The sequence below is a fragment of the Lygodium microphyllum genome, chromosome 5, assembly GCF_053477565.2.
Source record: "Lygodium microphyllum isolate KBCC chromosome 5, Lygodium_microphyllum_v1.1.10, whole genome shotgun sequence".
Taxonomy (NCBI): domain Eukaryota; kingdom Viridiplantae; phylum Streptophyta; class Polypodiopsida; order Schizaeales; family Lygodiaceae; genus Lygodium; species Lygodium microphyllum.
This window is the reverse complement of record NC_141139.1, coordinates 127,354,697-127,369,270: the sequence shown is the minus strand read 5'-3', so window position 1 is coordinate 127,369,270 and position 14,574 is coordinate 127,354,697. Positions and strand designations below refer to the sequence as shown.

General features: G+C 38.3%; 1 protein-coding gene across 1 annotated transcript; it reads right to left on the bottom strand.

Annotated features, from left to right (window-relative positions):
* Nucleotides 1–1,927: 1,927 nt before the first annotated feature.
* LOC148036382 (mitogen-activated protein kinase 15-like) lies at nt 1,928–10,142 on the bottom strand. The gene is made up of 10 exons (XM_087678380.1): nt 8,648–10,142; nt 6,855–6,982; nt 6,697–6,756; nt 6,414–6,563; nt 5,939–6,094; nt 5,706–5,843; nt 5,507–5,580; nt 5,298–5,396; nt 2,547–2,749; nt 1,928–2,448 (listed from the first exon to the last, which is right to left on the bottom strand). Exons 1-10 carry the CDS (start codon nt 9,051–9,053, stop codon nt 2,168–2,170), a joined length of 1,695 nt encoding a protein of 564 aa, XP_087534506.1. The 5' UTR covers nt 9,054–10,142; the 3' UTR covers nt 1,928–2,167.
* Between the last annotated feature and the right edge of the window lie 4,432 nt (nt 10,143–14,574).

Sequence of the window (14,574 nt, the reverse complement as noted above, 5' to 3'; positions counted from 1 at the left end):
TATATACATCATTCCACACAATGAGTGTGTGCTAACAAAACATATTTTGTGATAGAAGGGGAGGAGAAGTAAAGAAGAAGCCTTCCTTTTAGGATCACAAAACCTTTGATTACTTTATATATTGGAGTAAATCCTTACCTTCCAAGGTCCATTTACACTACTTGTTACTAGGGTTAGCTTTATGTACTGCAAACATATCCAAAAAGAAATTAGTTATGCATGTGCACATGCATGGGTGTGTACACGCATGTGTGTGAGGCGTTGGTGGGTGTGTGTGTGGGGCAATTGTTTGCTCTGTGTGAGTATATATAAATGTTCTAAATAAAATTGTCTTTTCTCTATGCATAATTACAAGGTGCTTATGTTTGTGTTATCTAAATAATGTATTCACAATTGAATACAAGTTATAAATCTATACTTATATATATATGTACATGCATGTCTATACTTTTACAATTGGAAGAAATTTATGTGCATAGGTACATGTAACTATGGAGGCATGCAAGCAAAGTAGTTATGCATGTGTGCATTTGCATATGCATGAAAGTATGCATATGTGCTCACTACATGGCTTTTAGTAAGGAGTTTAAAAAGTTACCAGGGTTTGTTTAGGGGGATGTTAAATAGACATAATAATAACCATTACATATCAATACAATTTGTAAAGGGAGCATGGATTCTTTTGGGGGGGGGGGGGGGGGGGGGAGCAATAGAATATAATATCATTAAAGTGATTAGTGAGAATATCATTTTTAGTTTACATAAATACCCATTCATTGATTCCAAAAAGGGGACATTCAAAATAAGGAACCTCATAGAAGCCTTCCCTCTATTTTATGCTAATTGAATTGGTGAGCTTAACTCCTTAAGACTTTCAAGGGCATTCATGGATGTCATAATCCTAACAACCTTACCCTATAGCCATGCTATCCAACTTTGTTGGAAGCCATGCCACATTGTAGACGTAGTCAATAGTTTCTAAAACATCATTAGGATAACCATGTAATTAATAGAAGCAACGAGCCACATGAAAGGAAAGAAACACTAAAGCATTCAACAAGGATAATATTGCTAAGTTTCTATTTTTAGATAAAACATTATACAAGCACCAACAACCATTCTTTTCTTATCAAGATGAGAAGAAGATCAAGGAATAATTAGTCTATGGATGCCACATGGTGATTTGTTACAAGAAGAATAAGCACACCCAACCACAATCCCCATGTAGCACTAGTAGTATCTTAACAGTAAACTTGTTTACAATTCTTAAAGCTTTAAAAAATCATGGCCTTCCACCAATTATAATAGCATTGTCCACAAAGAAATTTGAATTGCATTGAGCACCACAACACTTTGACTCACATAACCAAAGGCAAAGGTATTAGTTGTGCTCATTTTTCCCAAAATTGCTCATTTTTTCCTAAATGATATATAATTAGCATTATGCAATATATCTAGTAAACATCTCACATATACATGTCTTCCAATCTCTAAACTAGCAAGTTCTTGTTTCCATTAGAAACTAGAGAGAATAGAAATCATTGAAGCTTAGGGGTCATTCATTTGGAAAAAAACTAGAGACAATTGTCTCTTCCCCATGCAAGGAAAAAAGTTGTTGCTTGATTTCTCTACTCAATTTGTTTCTCGTAACTCATAAAATAATTGGCAACTCAAACATTATAGCAAGAGAACATGTTTATGTATTCTCATTTTCTACAAAGTAACAATCAAAAACATGAATTTCTTCATTAGAACCCAAGATAAACTTTTCTAGCATACAATAGGTGACCACATTGTTATTTATTTTTGACAATCTACCTAAGGCAATTGACATACTTCTCATTGCAAACATGCATACCTACATTCTATTGTTAACTTAAGGGTGGACAATGACAAATTTTCTAAAAGAGAAAAAGCATGCTTTGATCAATACCCTACTTTAAAGAGGAATTGCATAAAATTTTGCAAATAGCACCAACCTTTTTTCTTTTGGAATAAAGGTTGTCAAATCTTACACATTGCATTGGCATGTGGCAAAAAAAACCATGCTCACAACATTTACATATTGATGTGCATGAGTCGAGCATCTATCTATGTTAGAGTCCTAGTATATGGTACATAAGGATATCTAGACGAGCCCACATAAAGATTTCTAGACAAGTAACAACTAAGAATGAGCCAAGCCATTTGAAAAGGCAGCCACCATCTTAGCTACAGTCACACCCATTGACCTAGTCCTAGATTTCATAGCACTTTTCTTTTCATCTTGTTCAATCTTGGCATTGGGGATTGTAGTCCTTGTTTGAGGTTGAGTTGGAACAACTTGTTGAGATAGACCCATACTTGCACTTTTTATTAGTTTCTTAACATATGAGCTATCCTTTTGAGTTTCCTCCTTGGTAGGTAGATTGGAACAAACCACCCCTTTTGTGTTCTTCAAGGATTCATCTATCACATCAACAATCAAACCAAATGGTAAGTTTATTGTTATTATTATGTTTGAAAGGGACCTCGTGTTTGAGGATGAAAAACTAGACTTCACTTACCTTGTGAATGTTTATATGGGACTAGAGGGGCTCTATTTTGAGTGATATTCTTGTCTTGTAGTGGTCGATTATTATTTATGTTACCCTTGATAACATCAATGTTATGAACCTTATTATCATTATTCTTCTTTTTGCCATTATTTGTGTTGTTAAACTCCTTCACATTTTTCTTCGCTTCATCGCGAGAATCCACAACCCGCTCTCTACAAAAAACACACAACAAGAAACTAAAACTTTCTTGCAAAACAATTGTAGAAAAGCAAGTACTATGTATCAATTTTGACATGAGCACTCATGAGCATAAAGTAGATATGTAAAAATAAGCAATAGACTAACAACTAGTTTTGAATGAATACATGAGCATGCAAACACACTGATCAATTTTGAGACAAATTTGCAAACATTAGCAACCAACAAATGCATTGAATTCACAAAAGCAAGTGATACTACACAACAAACAACTATATATTAAATGGTCAAAAACACTAGCAATTACAAATTAGGCAAATCCTACAATTGATTGTGAAATGAACATATAAATGTTGGCAAAAGGTGAGCGCCTCCAAGAACACAATAATGCAATGATCCTCTCTTACACTAGAGTATCCCAAATGCATTACAAAATTCTCAAAATGGAAGAAGATTTCAATGAGTGAAACAAACCCTCAACACTACTACCACGTTAATTTGTGCCACTATTTACGAACTATTTCATGTTAAGTTTGAAATGCTATATGTTTGAAAGTGTTTTACTTAGTTTGAGGCTACCAAGAGGTTGTAATTTCAACTCTAACTACCATCTTTCCAAAAAAATTCCACCTCCTTTTCTAGAGTGATTTGGGATGTGTTTTCCTTCATTCTAGCTATAGGCCCATTAAAAGGCCTTAGGCCACCCATTCAAGGCTCCTCCACATTGAATTGAGGTCAAAGTTTGATGACCATCATATCCAACCAAAGGTCATTAGTGATGCAAAGGCCAAAAAAATCAATGGTAGGGCAAGGCTTACATTTGCTAGTCTTAGGTGACAAGTTATACATGTAGAGAAGTGCAAGGGAAGCAATGTTTGCTTTTAAACAATACACCAAAGAATCCTTGATATAGACCCTTTGTTTAAAACCTACTTAGGTTGCATTCACATTACTTTAGACTTGTAGTCCACTCTAAAATGGGTAACAGAAAGTAAAGAGGTGCTAGTAGTAGCGATGTCCTTATTGGCCACTTAGATTGGAATAGCCACCCTCACCATTAATACCTAGAAACATATCAATAGCCATTACATTGGATATGGGTGTGGTGAAGATGTTATATCAACCCTTCAATCGGAAGGGTGCCAACATCCATCAAAGGCTTGTAACCTCTCCGAGAGAACAAATATGCACATCATTTGAAACTTCAAAGGACAGTCATACAAGAAAACTTTCCTTGTATTATCTACCCTTCAAGACCATACAATCGTTTATATTATATTCTACTTGCCTACCCTCCACTTTGCCAAGTATTAAAAGACAAGAGCATCATTAGTTTGGAACAATACAAACACAAAGTTGAAAACAAAACTGGGAAAGAGAGAAGTAACAACCAAAACGAAGTGCAACTTCAAAATTACCCTTCAGAAACAGATGTTTTCGAAGTACTATGCATTGGTACTTCAAAAATCATCTTAACACTGATGCTTAGATTACCATGGTTTTGCTGCAAGTAACGAGTCCTACTCTACAACAATAACATGCTTTGGCCAACATTTGAAAGTACTGCTTGGATGTTTGCCTCTTTTTACAGTAGTCTAGACTAAAAAGTAAGCACATTTTTGTGATGGTGTTCAAGCATATACACAGACTATGGTATTGAGTAGACAAGGTGCAACCTCCCAAAAAACCATTCAAGAATTCAAAAAATTGGTATTGTCTGGTAATCGGACACCACAAACAATGCTCCTGCATAATCATCGGGCCAGGCTTGGTCTTCCATGATATCTAGCCTTTGAACAGATATTCTAAAAGGGGAAAGGCAACCTGTGGACACTTAACCCTGTTAAGCAGTATCCATATGACAGTTTTAAGGATCGCCTTAGGAATGTAGATGACTTGGGGATGGACAATGATGCGGGACCTAGGCGAGATTCTTAAGCCACCTTTTTCTTGCGCATACCATCATCACTTCTGCAGACATTCATGCAAGTTTCTCACCTTTTTCTTGTCCAATTGATTGGAAAATCACTTTGCATAGTCAAGAATCGTGCTGCCCAGTTTAGTGATCAGGTAATAACTCGCCCTAAGGATGCATGTTTGAGAAGTCTTTTTTGGTTTTGTGGTCATTTCTCTTCCACTGTGGGCAGCTACTCAGTTCTTCTCATGGATAAGATACTAGGCTCTGTGGATAATATGATAAGTTTGAAACCATCAGGTATTTAGTTATATTTCTTTTCTTTTATTAGCTGCTCTATGACATCCTTGCAGAATTTTCCCTTTAATTGCTTGAAGCTGGATGACATTGATCAACCTGTATTTCCTATGTTTTCCCACCGATTATGACATTCAATGCATTTGCAGTCTATTATTGCTCTCCTAAATTGATCTAATACAGAACATGGTTTCACCAAAATGTGTGCACATGTACACACCAGTCCTTAAAAGATGTGCAGTAATACAAATAAACAATGAAGAACGGCATTCACCACCCTCTTCTTTTAAATCAACAGTAAATGGACCAATGTAGAAACATTCAAAGAGCAGGAAATCCAGACAATGTACCTTGGTAAGGAGGTGGGTTTTCTTTCAATAAGAGTTTTAACTGGCTCCTTGGACTTATTTTGCAGGCAATCAAACTGCCTTTTTAACTGGTCAACAGCACTGTCAGAACACAAGAACTGAAATCAGTGCTTCAGAAATAATCATGTAGGATAAGTCAGAACTAATAATGTAGGATACGCAATGATTACATATGAGATCCAAGAACAAACCTTGGATACATGAATCTTGATTGATCTCTTGTGTTCATATATTGCTTTAACATTTGTGGGTGATATTCAAGAATCTGCCAAATCAATGGAGTGTAAGACTACAGCACCCAAATATATATACAGACCAGTTTATCAGTACTTCAGTTGTTTCATGGTGTTATACTTCAAGCTTAAAAAAGGCTTTGAAACTTTACATTACCTCCCTGTATATTAGCTCCCTAACATCCTCCTTGGTTAAGTGCTGCCTTTCAAACTCAAAGTCAGCCTTGGGTGCTGGAGGTGAAGTAGGTTCCCTGTCCAGCTTTGCTAAACCCCTAAAATAGGGATCCGCCAGAGCCTGTAACAACAGATAATTCTCATTTAAAATGTTGCATTGAGAAAAACGGAACCATACTGTTCATGTCTATCAAATTCTTGCCACTTTAAAAGCACCTCCTCTGCAGTAGGCCGATCTTTTGCATCAAAAGCAAGAAGTCTTTGCAAGAGACGAAGGGCCATCGGATCAACACGAGGAAACTTCTGATGAAATGGCACAGGATTCTTCTTACGTAAACTGCTCAGGTATCTCCTTGCCTTTTCATTGCGGACCTGCAAGCCTCAGAAAATGACAAACATACAACACTTAATCGGAGAGGGTTCAGAGGGTAAAACTACATGCAGCTATAAAACAAAAGTCTGGTCGTTTCAGACTCACAGTACCTGCAATGAAGACAATGGTGAAACTATAGTTAAATAAGTTTTTGAATTAAAGCTAACAGGTCGCTTGAACCCAACCCAAAAAAGGCCAATAAAGTAAATACCAGAATATTCATGGACAATAGAACTGGAGTCTTGATGGACTCATATAAACCCACATGCAGAAACACACTACAGTGATAAAGATGACACATGAGACAAGAGGTTCAACCTTGGCAATGACCTCTGGAGAAGGTGTTCCCAGAAGATCAGTTATCAAATCCAGCTGATGAGCAACGTTTCTTCCTGGAAACAGTGGCCTACCAGTCAATACTTCAGCGAAAATGCATCCAATGCTCCATATATCAATCGCAGTAGTGTACTGCAATGGCATTTACATGTAAATCAGGACAAAAGTAAGTATAACTTTATTCAAGATCTTTATAAATGCACCATAAATCAACAGAGTGATCTACTGCAATTACAACAGAGAAAGTGAGGATGTAGTTGGATACCTTGGTGGTGAAAGACCCGCAAAGCTCTGGAGCACGATACCATCTTGTTGCAACATAATCCTGCCATTTAGAAGTCATCAACTCTTCAGCAAACATTCAGGTGAACCTCATTATTGGTGTTTTTGCATGTCAGCCCTTTCTAGCTACTGTACACTTACAGTCCAAAAGATGGCCGAAGAGGAGCCAGTAAATGTAACACGTGCCAAGCCAAAGTCACAAATCTTCAATTTACAGTCAGAATTGGCAAGGACATTCTTTGGCTTTAAATCGCGATGAAATACATTAGCTGCATGACAAGATCCATTATTAGTGAAGGAAATAAAAATGCCTGCAGCTTTTGTAATGAAACATCAATCCAACTTGAGAGCAGACATCATCTGCTTACAAGATTCATACATTCAAAGAAATAACATGAAAACACATAGGTTTAACTAGTAAGGCTTGTTAACAGGTTTGAGTAGCTGATAGAGACTGATAGACATCTGCTATGCAGGTGCATAGGTTTGTGAACAGGTTAACCTTGTGTCCTCTTTAGATTCCCATACCCAGCTTACAAGTTTGCAAAGAAGAGTCTGGCTTTGGTCCAATACCAAGATCGTGACTTAGGGGTTGAAAATGGTAATTTTTTCTTGATCCACCTGTCTATATAAATTAGGTCCACTTGAACCCTATACTAATCAAATAGCCAATGGTTGAGCTATGCTGAATCAGAGGAGTTAGAGAAAATGGTATAAATATGATCATACTCATTTTTAGTATTCCAAGCAGTTTCATGATAGAGACCCTGCCTGTGTTAAGTCCACCAGTCCCTCAGATTTTTTCCATTGCAGTTAGGCTATTCCTTTAGGGATTTTGCTCCCCCTGAAGCAAGTCCAATGATCACAGACATCACAACTAGTTGCAGTGTGAAGCTGGCACACAGCCAATCCAAACTGGAATAATTCACTTTCTGCATTTCTTGTAAGCATTCAAAGGATTGGGGGTCTGGTAGCTTGAGTATGTCGAATGCTGCTAAGAGCCTGAGGCCTGCTTTTGCTTCACAAAATGACACGTGGTTTCTATCAGCAGGTAATGACCCAATTCCAGCTCAGGAGCAGATGTGTCACATTGAATAACCTAGTATAACCATGCAAACTTTACCCAGCCAAAACACACAGATAGGATAAATATTGTAACTCAGTTCTATAATCAAAAGATGAGCAGATCTGCAGAGCAGAGCCACCAACACATTCCTCATAAAACATGAGCAGATCTGCAGGGCATTCCCACTAACACATTCCTCACAATATTCTGCTATATTAAGCTATCCTGTGAGATCATAGTTCTATTCTCCTACAGGCTCCCTTCCAATAACATGAATTCACACCAGAAATTGCCCTATGAGGCTGCTTCTTATGAAAAGTGTAAGCAAGATTCCTGAGATTCAAAACCAATAGAGTGCTTGCTCAACACTCCCATGGACATATGGGCCATCATGTTGCAGGATCAAGCATGTGTAGTTTGCATTCTGTCCAAAGCACTTATCAGAGTAGCTCAACCCAAAAATTCCAAGTGACCTCCAACAGGAAATAGAAGTCCGGCCTGTAAGATGTATGTAAAGCATGGTGACCTGATCAGTGTGGAAAGGAACTCCATTTTCTCCATCAAGTTTGAGAATCAAAAGAGCTACATCATGCCAACACTATAGCTCCATTTGCACAACCTTTCATCACAAAGTATCAAGTAGAAGCTGTGAACCCAACACAGATCATCTTTGATCAGTGTGTGTGCATGTTGAACTGCCTCTCCTTACCTGGAGAACACTCAGCAGTACAGCATGGAATTTCAAAAAGATAAGCATGGAATATCATGAGCTCTTTCATCTGAGGGAAATAAAAACCGGAAAAATATTTCATCTGCTTTAACATTGCTATGGGGGTATCATGTATCAGTTCAGAGATACTATCAATACCTGTGTGTAGATATTTTAAAGCCCGAAGCAGTTGATAGAGGAAAAACCGAAAATGCTCTCGTGTCAAGTCATCATTAGCCTTAATAACTTGGTGCAGATCAGATTCCATCAATTCAAACACGACATATACATCTTTGAACTCGCGTGGAGATGGTGGCAGAAGAATGTGCTTAAGTTGAACTATATCAGGGTGCCTCAAGAGCCTCAGCAGCTTGATCTCCCTTAGGATCCTGATTGCATCTGACACATGTTCAAAGACATCATTGATCTTTTTGATTGCCACCCACTCTCCTGTCTGTGTGTCAATAGCTGAGCATACCAATCCATAGCTGCCCTTTCCAATCACTTCATGGACTTTGTAGCGGTTGGCTTCTCCATATTCTGTGAAGAAGTTAATTCTCCCCATAATTCACCAAGAGGCCTTAGTCCATTGAGTGACTGGGACACAACCACAGGATCAACTTGAAATAAACCTGTGATAATCAAGTGCCCTGTAAACTAATCTGCCTTGAGAAAGATTAGCCAGCCACAGATCCCAACGTGGAAATTGTTTCTCTCCTGACAGGATGAAGCTGGGTGAAATGGAGCACAATGTAGCATGTGTTCCACTCTCAGGATGATGGTGGGATGAGATGCAAAACAATGTAGGATGCGTTTCCCTCTTAGGATGATGATGGTGGGATAATATGAAAAATGGTGGAATGAGATGCAGAACAATGTAGGATGTGTTCCACTCTCGGAATGGCAGTGGGATGAGATGCAAAACAATACAACTACTAGCCTGTGATGGTAAGTGGTTCTATGTCTGTCAATTCAATAGAATGAAGAGAGGCTTTGTAAGCAAACCCAACGATGAAACGCTTCAAAATTGGTTGGATGAAGATCTGGGCTATGGTAGGATTCAATAGAGGCATGTGAATTGTGTCAATTGAAATGAGAAATGCGAGGCTGCTGTCAAGGGTCGACAAGGGCGGGTAGGAGGGAGGGGAATATTAAAAAGGGGGAGCCAATCCGAAGGCAAGCTGCGATTTTGCCTCGAAACAGATGGCTGAACGACTGTACTGAGGCGGATACACAGAAAAGGGAAGGACTTTACTGCTCTAGGGCTCGGATTTCTGCATAAAGGCTTGGGCGTGATAGAAGCAGAGCATCCGAAAGGAGGTCCGTTGCTAAGTCTCTTGTGCGTGTGTGCAGGAACCCACCTCCGTTCGGGGCAGGACGGAAATGGGCTGAGGTCGGAAAGACGAGGCGGGCCGCACTGACCGAGCTAGAATGGACATTGGGCGCCTCGCTCTGTTGCGGGTCCAGTGATGGCCGAGGTCTACATGACATTAATAATAGAAAATCAAACTGAGAGAGAGAGGAGACCTGCATTGCCTCCTCCTCCTCTACTTCTTCCTCTCTTCATCAACAACGCTCTCGTCAACTAAGCTCTGTCTTGCTTCCGGCATTCATTTCTTTCACAGAGGTAGATACCCCCCCGTCCCCCCAACACACACACCCGTTAGGAGAGTATAATAGGTAGGCTTGAAGGAGACAATTCACTCGTAAACGCATCATGCCATCGCATTACACATTTCTGATTTTCTTTATTTCTTGAAAAAAAATTAAAAACATATTTCTTTTTCCCAGCAGGTCATGTAGTTAAAATAACATCCTAAGGTCGGTTACACAACGCGATGTGGACGGCCATTTCGGATAAAAGAGGGTGTCCACCGATGACGAAGAGGGTGTCCGCGGATGACGTGTCGCGTTTTAACAGGCTGTGAAATTCATGGACGCCAGACACTTTTGGGCAGGGTATCTCCCCCATCCTTGAAATCGTCCATGCCTAACAAACTAGATGACAAATTATATACATTAGAAAAATATATCACACCTAATTATATACATTAGAAAAATATATCACACCTGACAACAATTGAGCCTCCGCCAATGGGTGTTTGTCAAAGCCTTTATACCATTGGGCCATCCCTCTTTTCGTGTAAGGTTTCCTACAGTTTAGTGTGTAAACGTAATAGAGGACAAATTGCATGTTGCCCCAACCGTCCAGGGTAGTGTGTACGAGCCCATACACATGGAGGTGGACTAGGGTAAGAGGGCCAATTGTCGAACAAGGGAAAAATAATAACACACTTTGTCACACTTGCAAGGGCCAATAAAGAAACATTTTGAAAGTCATTAATAAGGAGCGGAGCTAAAGTGAACAATACGAAAATATTTTGAGAGTCATTCAAATAATGAGGAGCATAGCTATCCAAATGGTTACAAAAGACTTGCACACCACTCCCTAACTTTGCAAGACATGGGTTCAAAACTCTTATTTTGATGGTGCTACATTGTCTATTTCTCACACCCTACTATGAATGGAAATAGACAACTCATTTTTTGAAACACATAAGTTGCATGTGCTCCCATTGTTAGGGTCCTCCGTCGCAAGAAATGAGGTTTGTTCCGTAGGCTCCAAGTGAAGTTTGCATGCACACCACAGCATCAATTTTGCAAATTTCATACTTGTAAGAGATATGTGTGCATCTTCTTACATGCTCTACAACTAGTCCCCCTTACCTTTGAGACGGGAGCATCCACACACAAGTCACTTTTGCTAGACCCACCGACATGTTTTCCATGAAGAGACCACAAAATGCTAATAATGGGCCAACAACAATCAAGAATTTTAATAAGTATTATTGGCTCAATCACTATTAGTGTTCCATGTAATCAATATTTTGTTTAGTTAATTGAGTGCCCTTGATTAACTCATCTCAATTCCCCTCAATCACGCAATTGAAGCCAATATTGCCTATCCATACATCCCCTCTTGTTAACTATAGCATCCCAAATTGTCATGCACATATCCTTCTAATATATGATGTACTCTCTAAGGGCACATTATTCCATCACCAAGGTATGGTCTACTCTCTAAGGTCATAATCCTTTTCAACTTGATGTGCACAAAAAGATAAGTGATCTTGCTGAAGTTACAAGTTGCTCATTTTACAATTGCACAAATGGATGTGCCCCTATTATGTATGATGCAGTTGAGTACAAGTAGATGGGAATACTCCAACACACACAATGTGCACTTGCTTATACACATGCATTATACATGGGGCAATAAAGTCCAACCTTGTTTTTTAATGGGAAGACAATAGGTCGATAGATTAAAGAAGTCAAAAAATACTATACTTAAGCTCAAAGTGACCAACAATAGTGCAAGGTAAGCTAATGTCCCAAAATGCATATAGAGGACAAGTCCACACTTGTTGACAAGCATGGAATCACATTATCTTTGTTTATAACGAGTTTGCTCTACACAATAGCTTGGCAACTTATGCCTAGGTGGGAGCTTCTTAGAGGCACACATTCTTCCCAATGGGAAAAGCACACCTGATCACAAACGAAATCTCAATCTTGTTTTAGCCAAGAGATCAATCGTTCTTAATCTTTTCAAGCATTAATGTTAGTAGTGACCAGCTACCATAAAAGAGCCTCACTAAGTCCATAAGGCAAATGGCTAGGATCCAAGCTCAACCTATGCCCTAAAGCTACTATTGAGACATCTCAAGATTTGTGCTTGTACTACATGTGGCATAGAGCTCATAATGTGAGTGGATTAAGCTATTTTTGCACATTCTCCCGCATGCTATGTAGGATACAATTGACTTAAGAAGGATATTTCAAACTTTTGTTCAAGGTTCCACAAGAATACTTATGTCCATTTTTCAAAATAATCTTCTACTCTCGACCACTTACAAATATGAACAAACCTCATTGTGTGAACGTATGTAAACATTATTAGAAATCATGTGTGAGAATGAAAACTTAAGTGCTTATGAACTCATCATCCACAGGTCGACTTACAGCAATGGCTACGATTATGTGTGTTTAATATTTCACATAATATATAACCACAACATAGCTAATAACCAATGTTTCAAATATTCAACACTTTTGGCTCAAATACTTGAAACAATTGTGCTTCATTTCACCATCAAATTGCCCACCTTATTGTGAAAGGGATTTATTATGCAAGGTTTTTTTAAAAGCTAGCTTGAACATTGTCATGCACATCAAGGTGTGAGATTAAGAAAGTAGAAATTCACAACAACAATGATATTCTTTGCCTAAAATCTACAACACTTTTCCATCGAGGATCGGTTGTACTCTAACAAACTTCACATGTGAGCTCAATGCTACCAAGTTGTGGAGTTTGTTCATTTCTATTCACCTCACATGAGTTGCCTATAAAGTGTCATGTCAATGCTTGCATGGCTTTACAAATGTTTGATCAACATTTGTCCTTGTCAACTAAAGGACAGTGGTTGAAAAAAAAAGGGCAACCAAAGGGTGAGAATTGAATTTCTCCCCTTTGTCCCTACTCCTTGCTCTTCTTGGCTTTTTCCTCTCCTTTCAAGATATGAGTTATCTAATGGCTTCATGAAACAATTGTATTGAAAGTAGAAAAGTAGCATTGTTATCAGGCTCACTTTTGTCATATATTGGCTCAGATAGACAAGGAGGTTATGCGCAATGAAAAGGTGGAAGGGTGGGGGTTAAGGGGGCAAATGTTGGTACACATTCCTAGACCTTAAAGCACCACTTCTATTCGTGCTGGAAGAACATGGGCTTTCTATCTTTTGCCCAACTATATCACCTTTAAATGCGGTAATTCCTCACCTTACAATTTATCGATTTTGTCATTTTATCCAAATTTGTTTTCTACTTTCCTTTTACACATGTTCTTGGTCATTTTCAGTAGCATGTTCTACATCTTTGCCACCGTTTCAAAAAGCAATCCATGATAGACTTGAAAAGTCACAAAGAATCCTTCATCACTATGTTCCATTTACTTTTTGCATGTACAAAAAACAAAGGAAGATAGGAAGGCTATAAAGCATGAAATCACACATTTGGAATAATTATATAATAGACTTGAGAAATGGTTTATCTCAAGTAAACGTTAAAGGTGCCTTTGTGTAGTTTTAAAAGCAACATGTGGTGTAAAGCATAAAGACTCATGATGAGATTATACTATGGATTGACATGAGACATGCTTTTTGGAGACAATGTAGAGTAAGCCATAAATATTATTGATATATAGACTTGTTACATAAATATGTCATATGTTTTGTCTCTCTACTCTATACAATGAATTTATATTATGTGAAACATTTTTTTAACTTCACATTTGGCATATCTTTATATGCTAGGGCAAAATCCTATTGTCATCCACAAAATGGAAATCTCATACTAGTATAATTGCATCACTTTAAGTCTCCACACATGTAGTTGATAGAGAGAAAAGAGGGACATGCATTTGACTCATAAAAGAATGAGTTTATTTTGCTCTCTTTGGTCCAAATAGTAGTAGGGATTTCTAGATGATAAAAAGTAGTAGTAGTATTAAATGCTTGAAAAAGCTCATTGTAAAGGCATGTGGATGGGGAAAACATAATTGTTGATGCTTGTTTTAAAAGCATATCTATAATACTTGGAATGATCCTTCCATGAAAAAACTATTAGAGTGATGACATGCACAAGTCCTTGGACTTGCACATATGACTATAGCAAGTATCATTTCCTTCATTGCCAAGTAGGTTCAAACATTGAAACATTGCGGATCCATGAGTTAATGCATGATCAAAGAGGGCACAAGGAGAGAGAGAGAGAGAGAGAGAGAGAGAGAGAGAGAGAGAGAGAGAGAGAGAGAGAGAGAGGAGAAGTGTAAATTAGTTAAGCTAAAAGTGTGGTGACAAGGTCTTGGGTTCAACTCCTACGTTTTGTACAATCATTTAGTATAGATATGGAAAAAGGAAGATTCAAACCCAAGTTAGTGGGTTAATCAAATACATGGCTTACCACTAGGGTAGCAACTAGAGAGAGAGAGAGAGAGAGAGAGAGAGAGAGAGAGAGAGAGAGAGAGA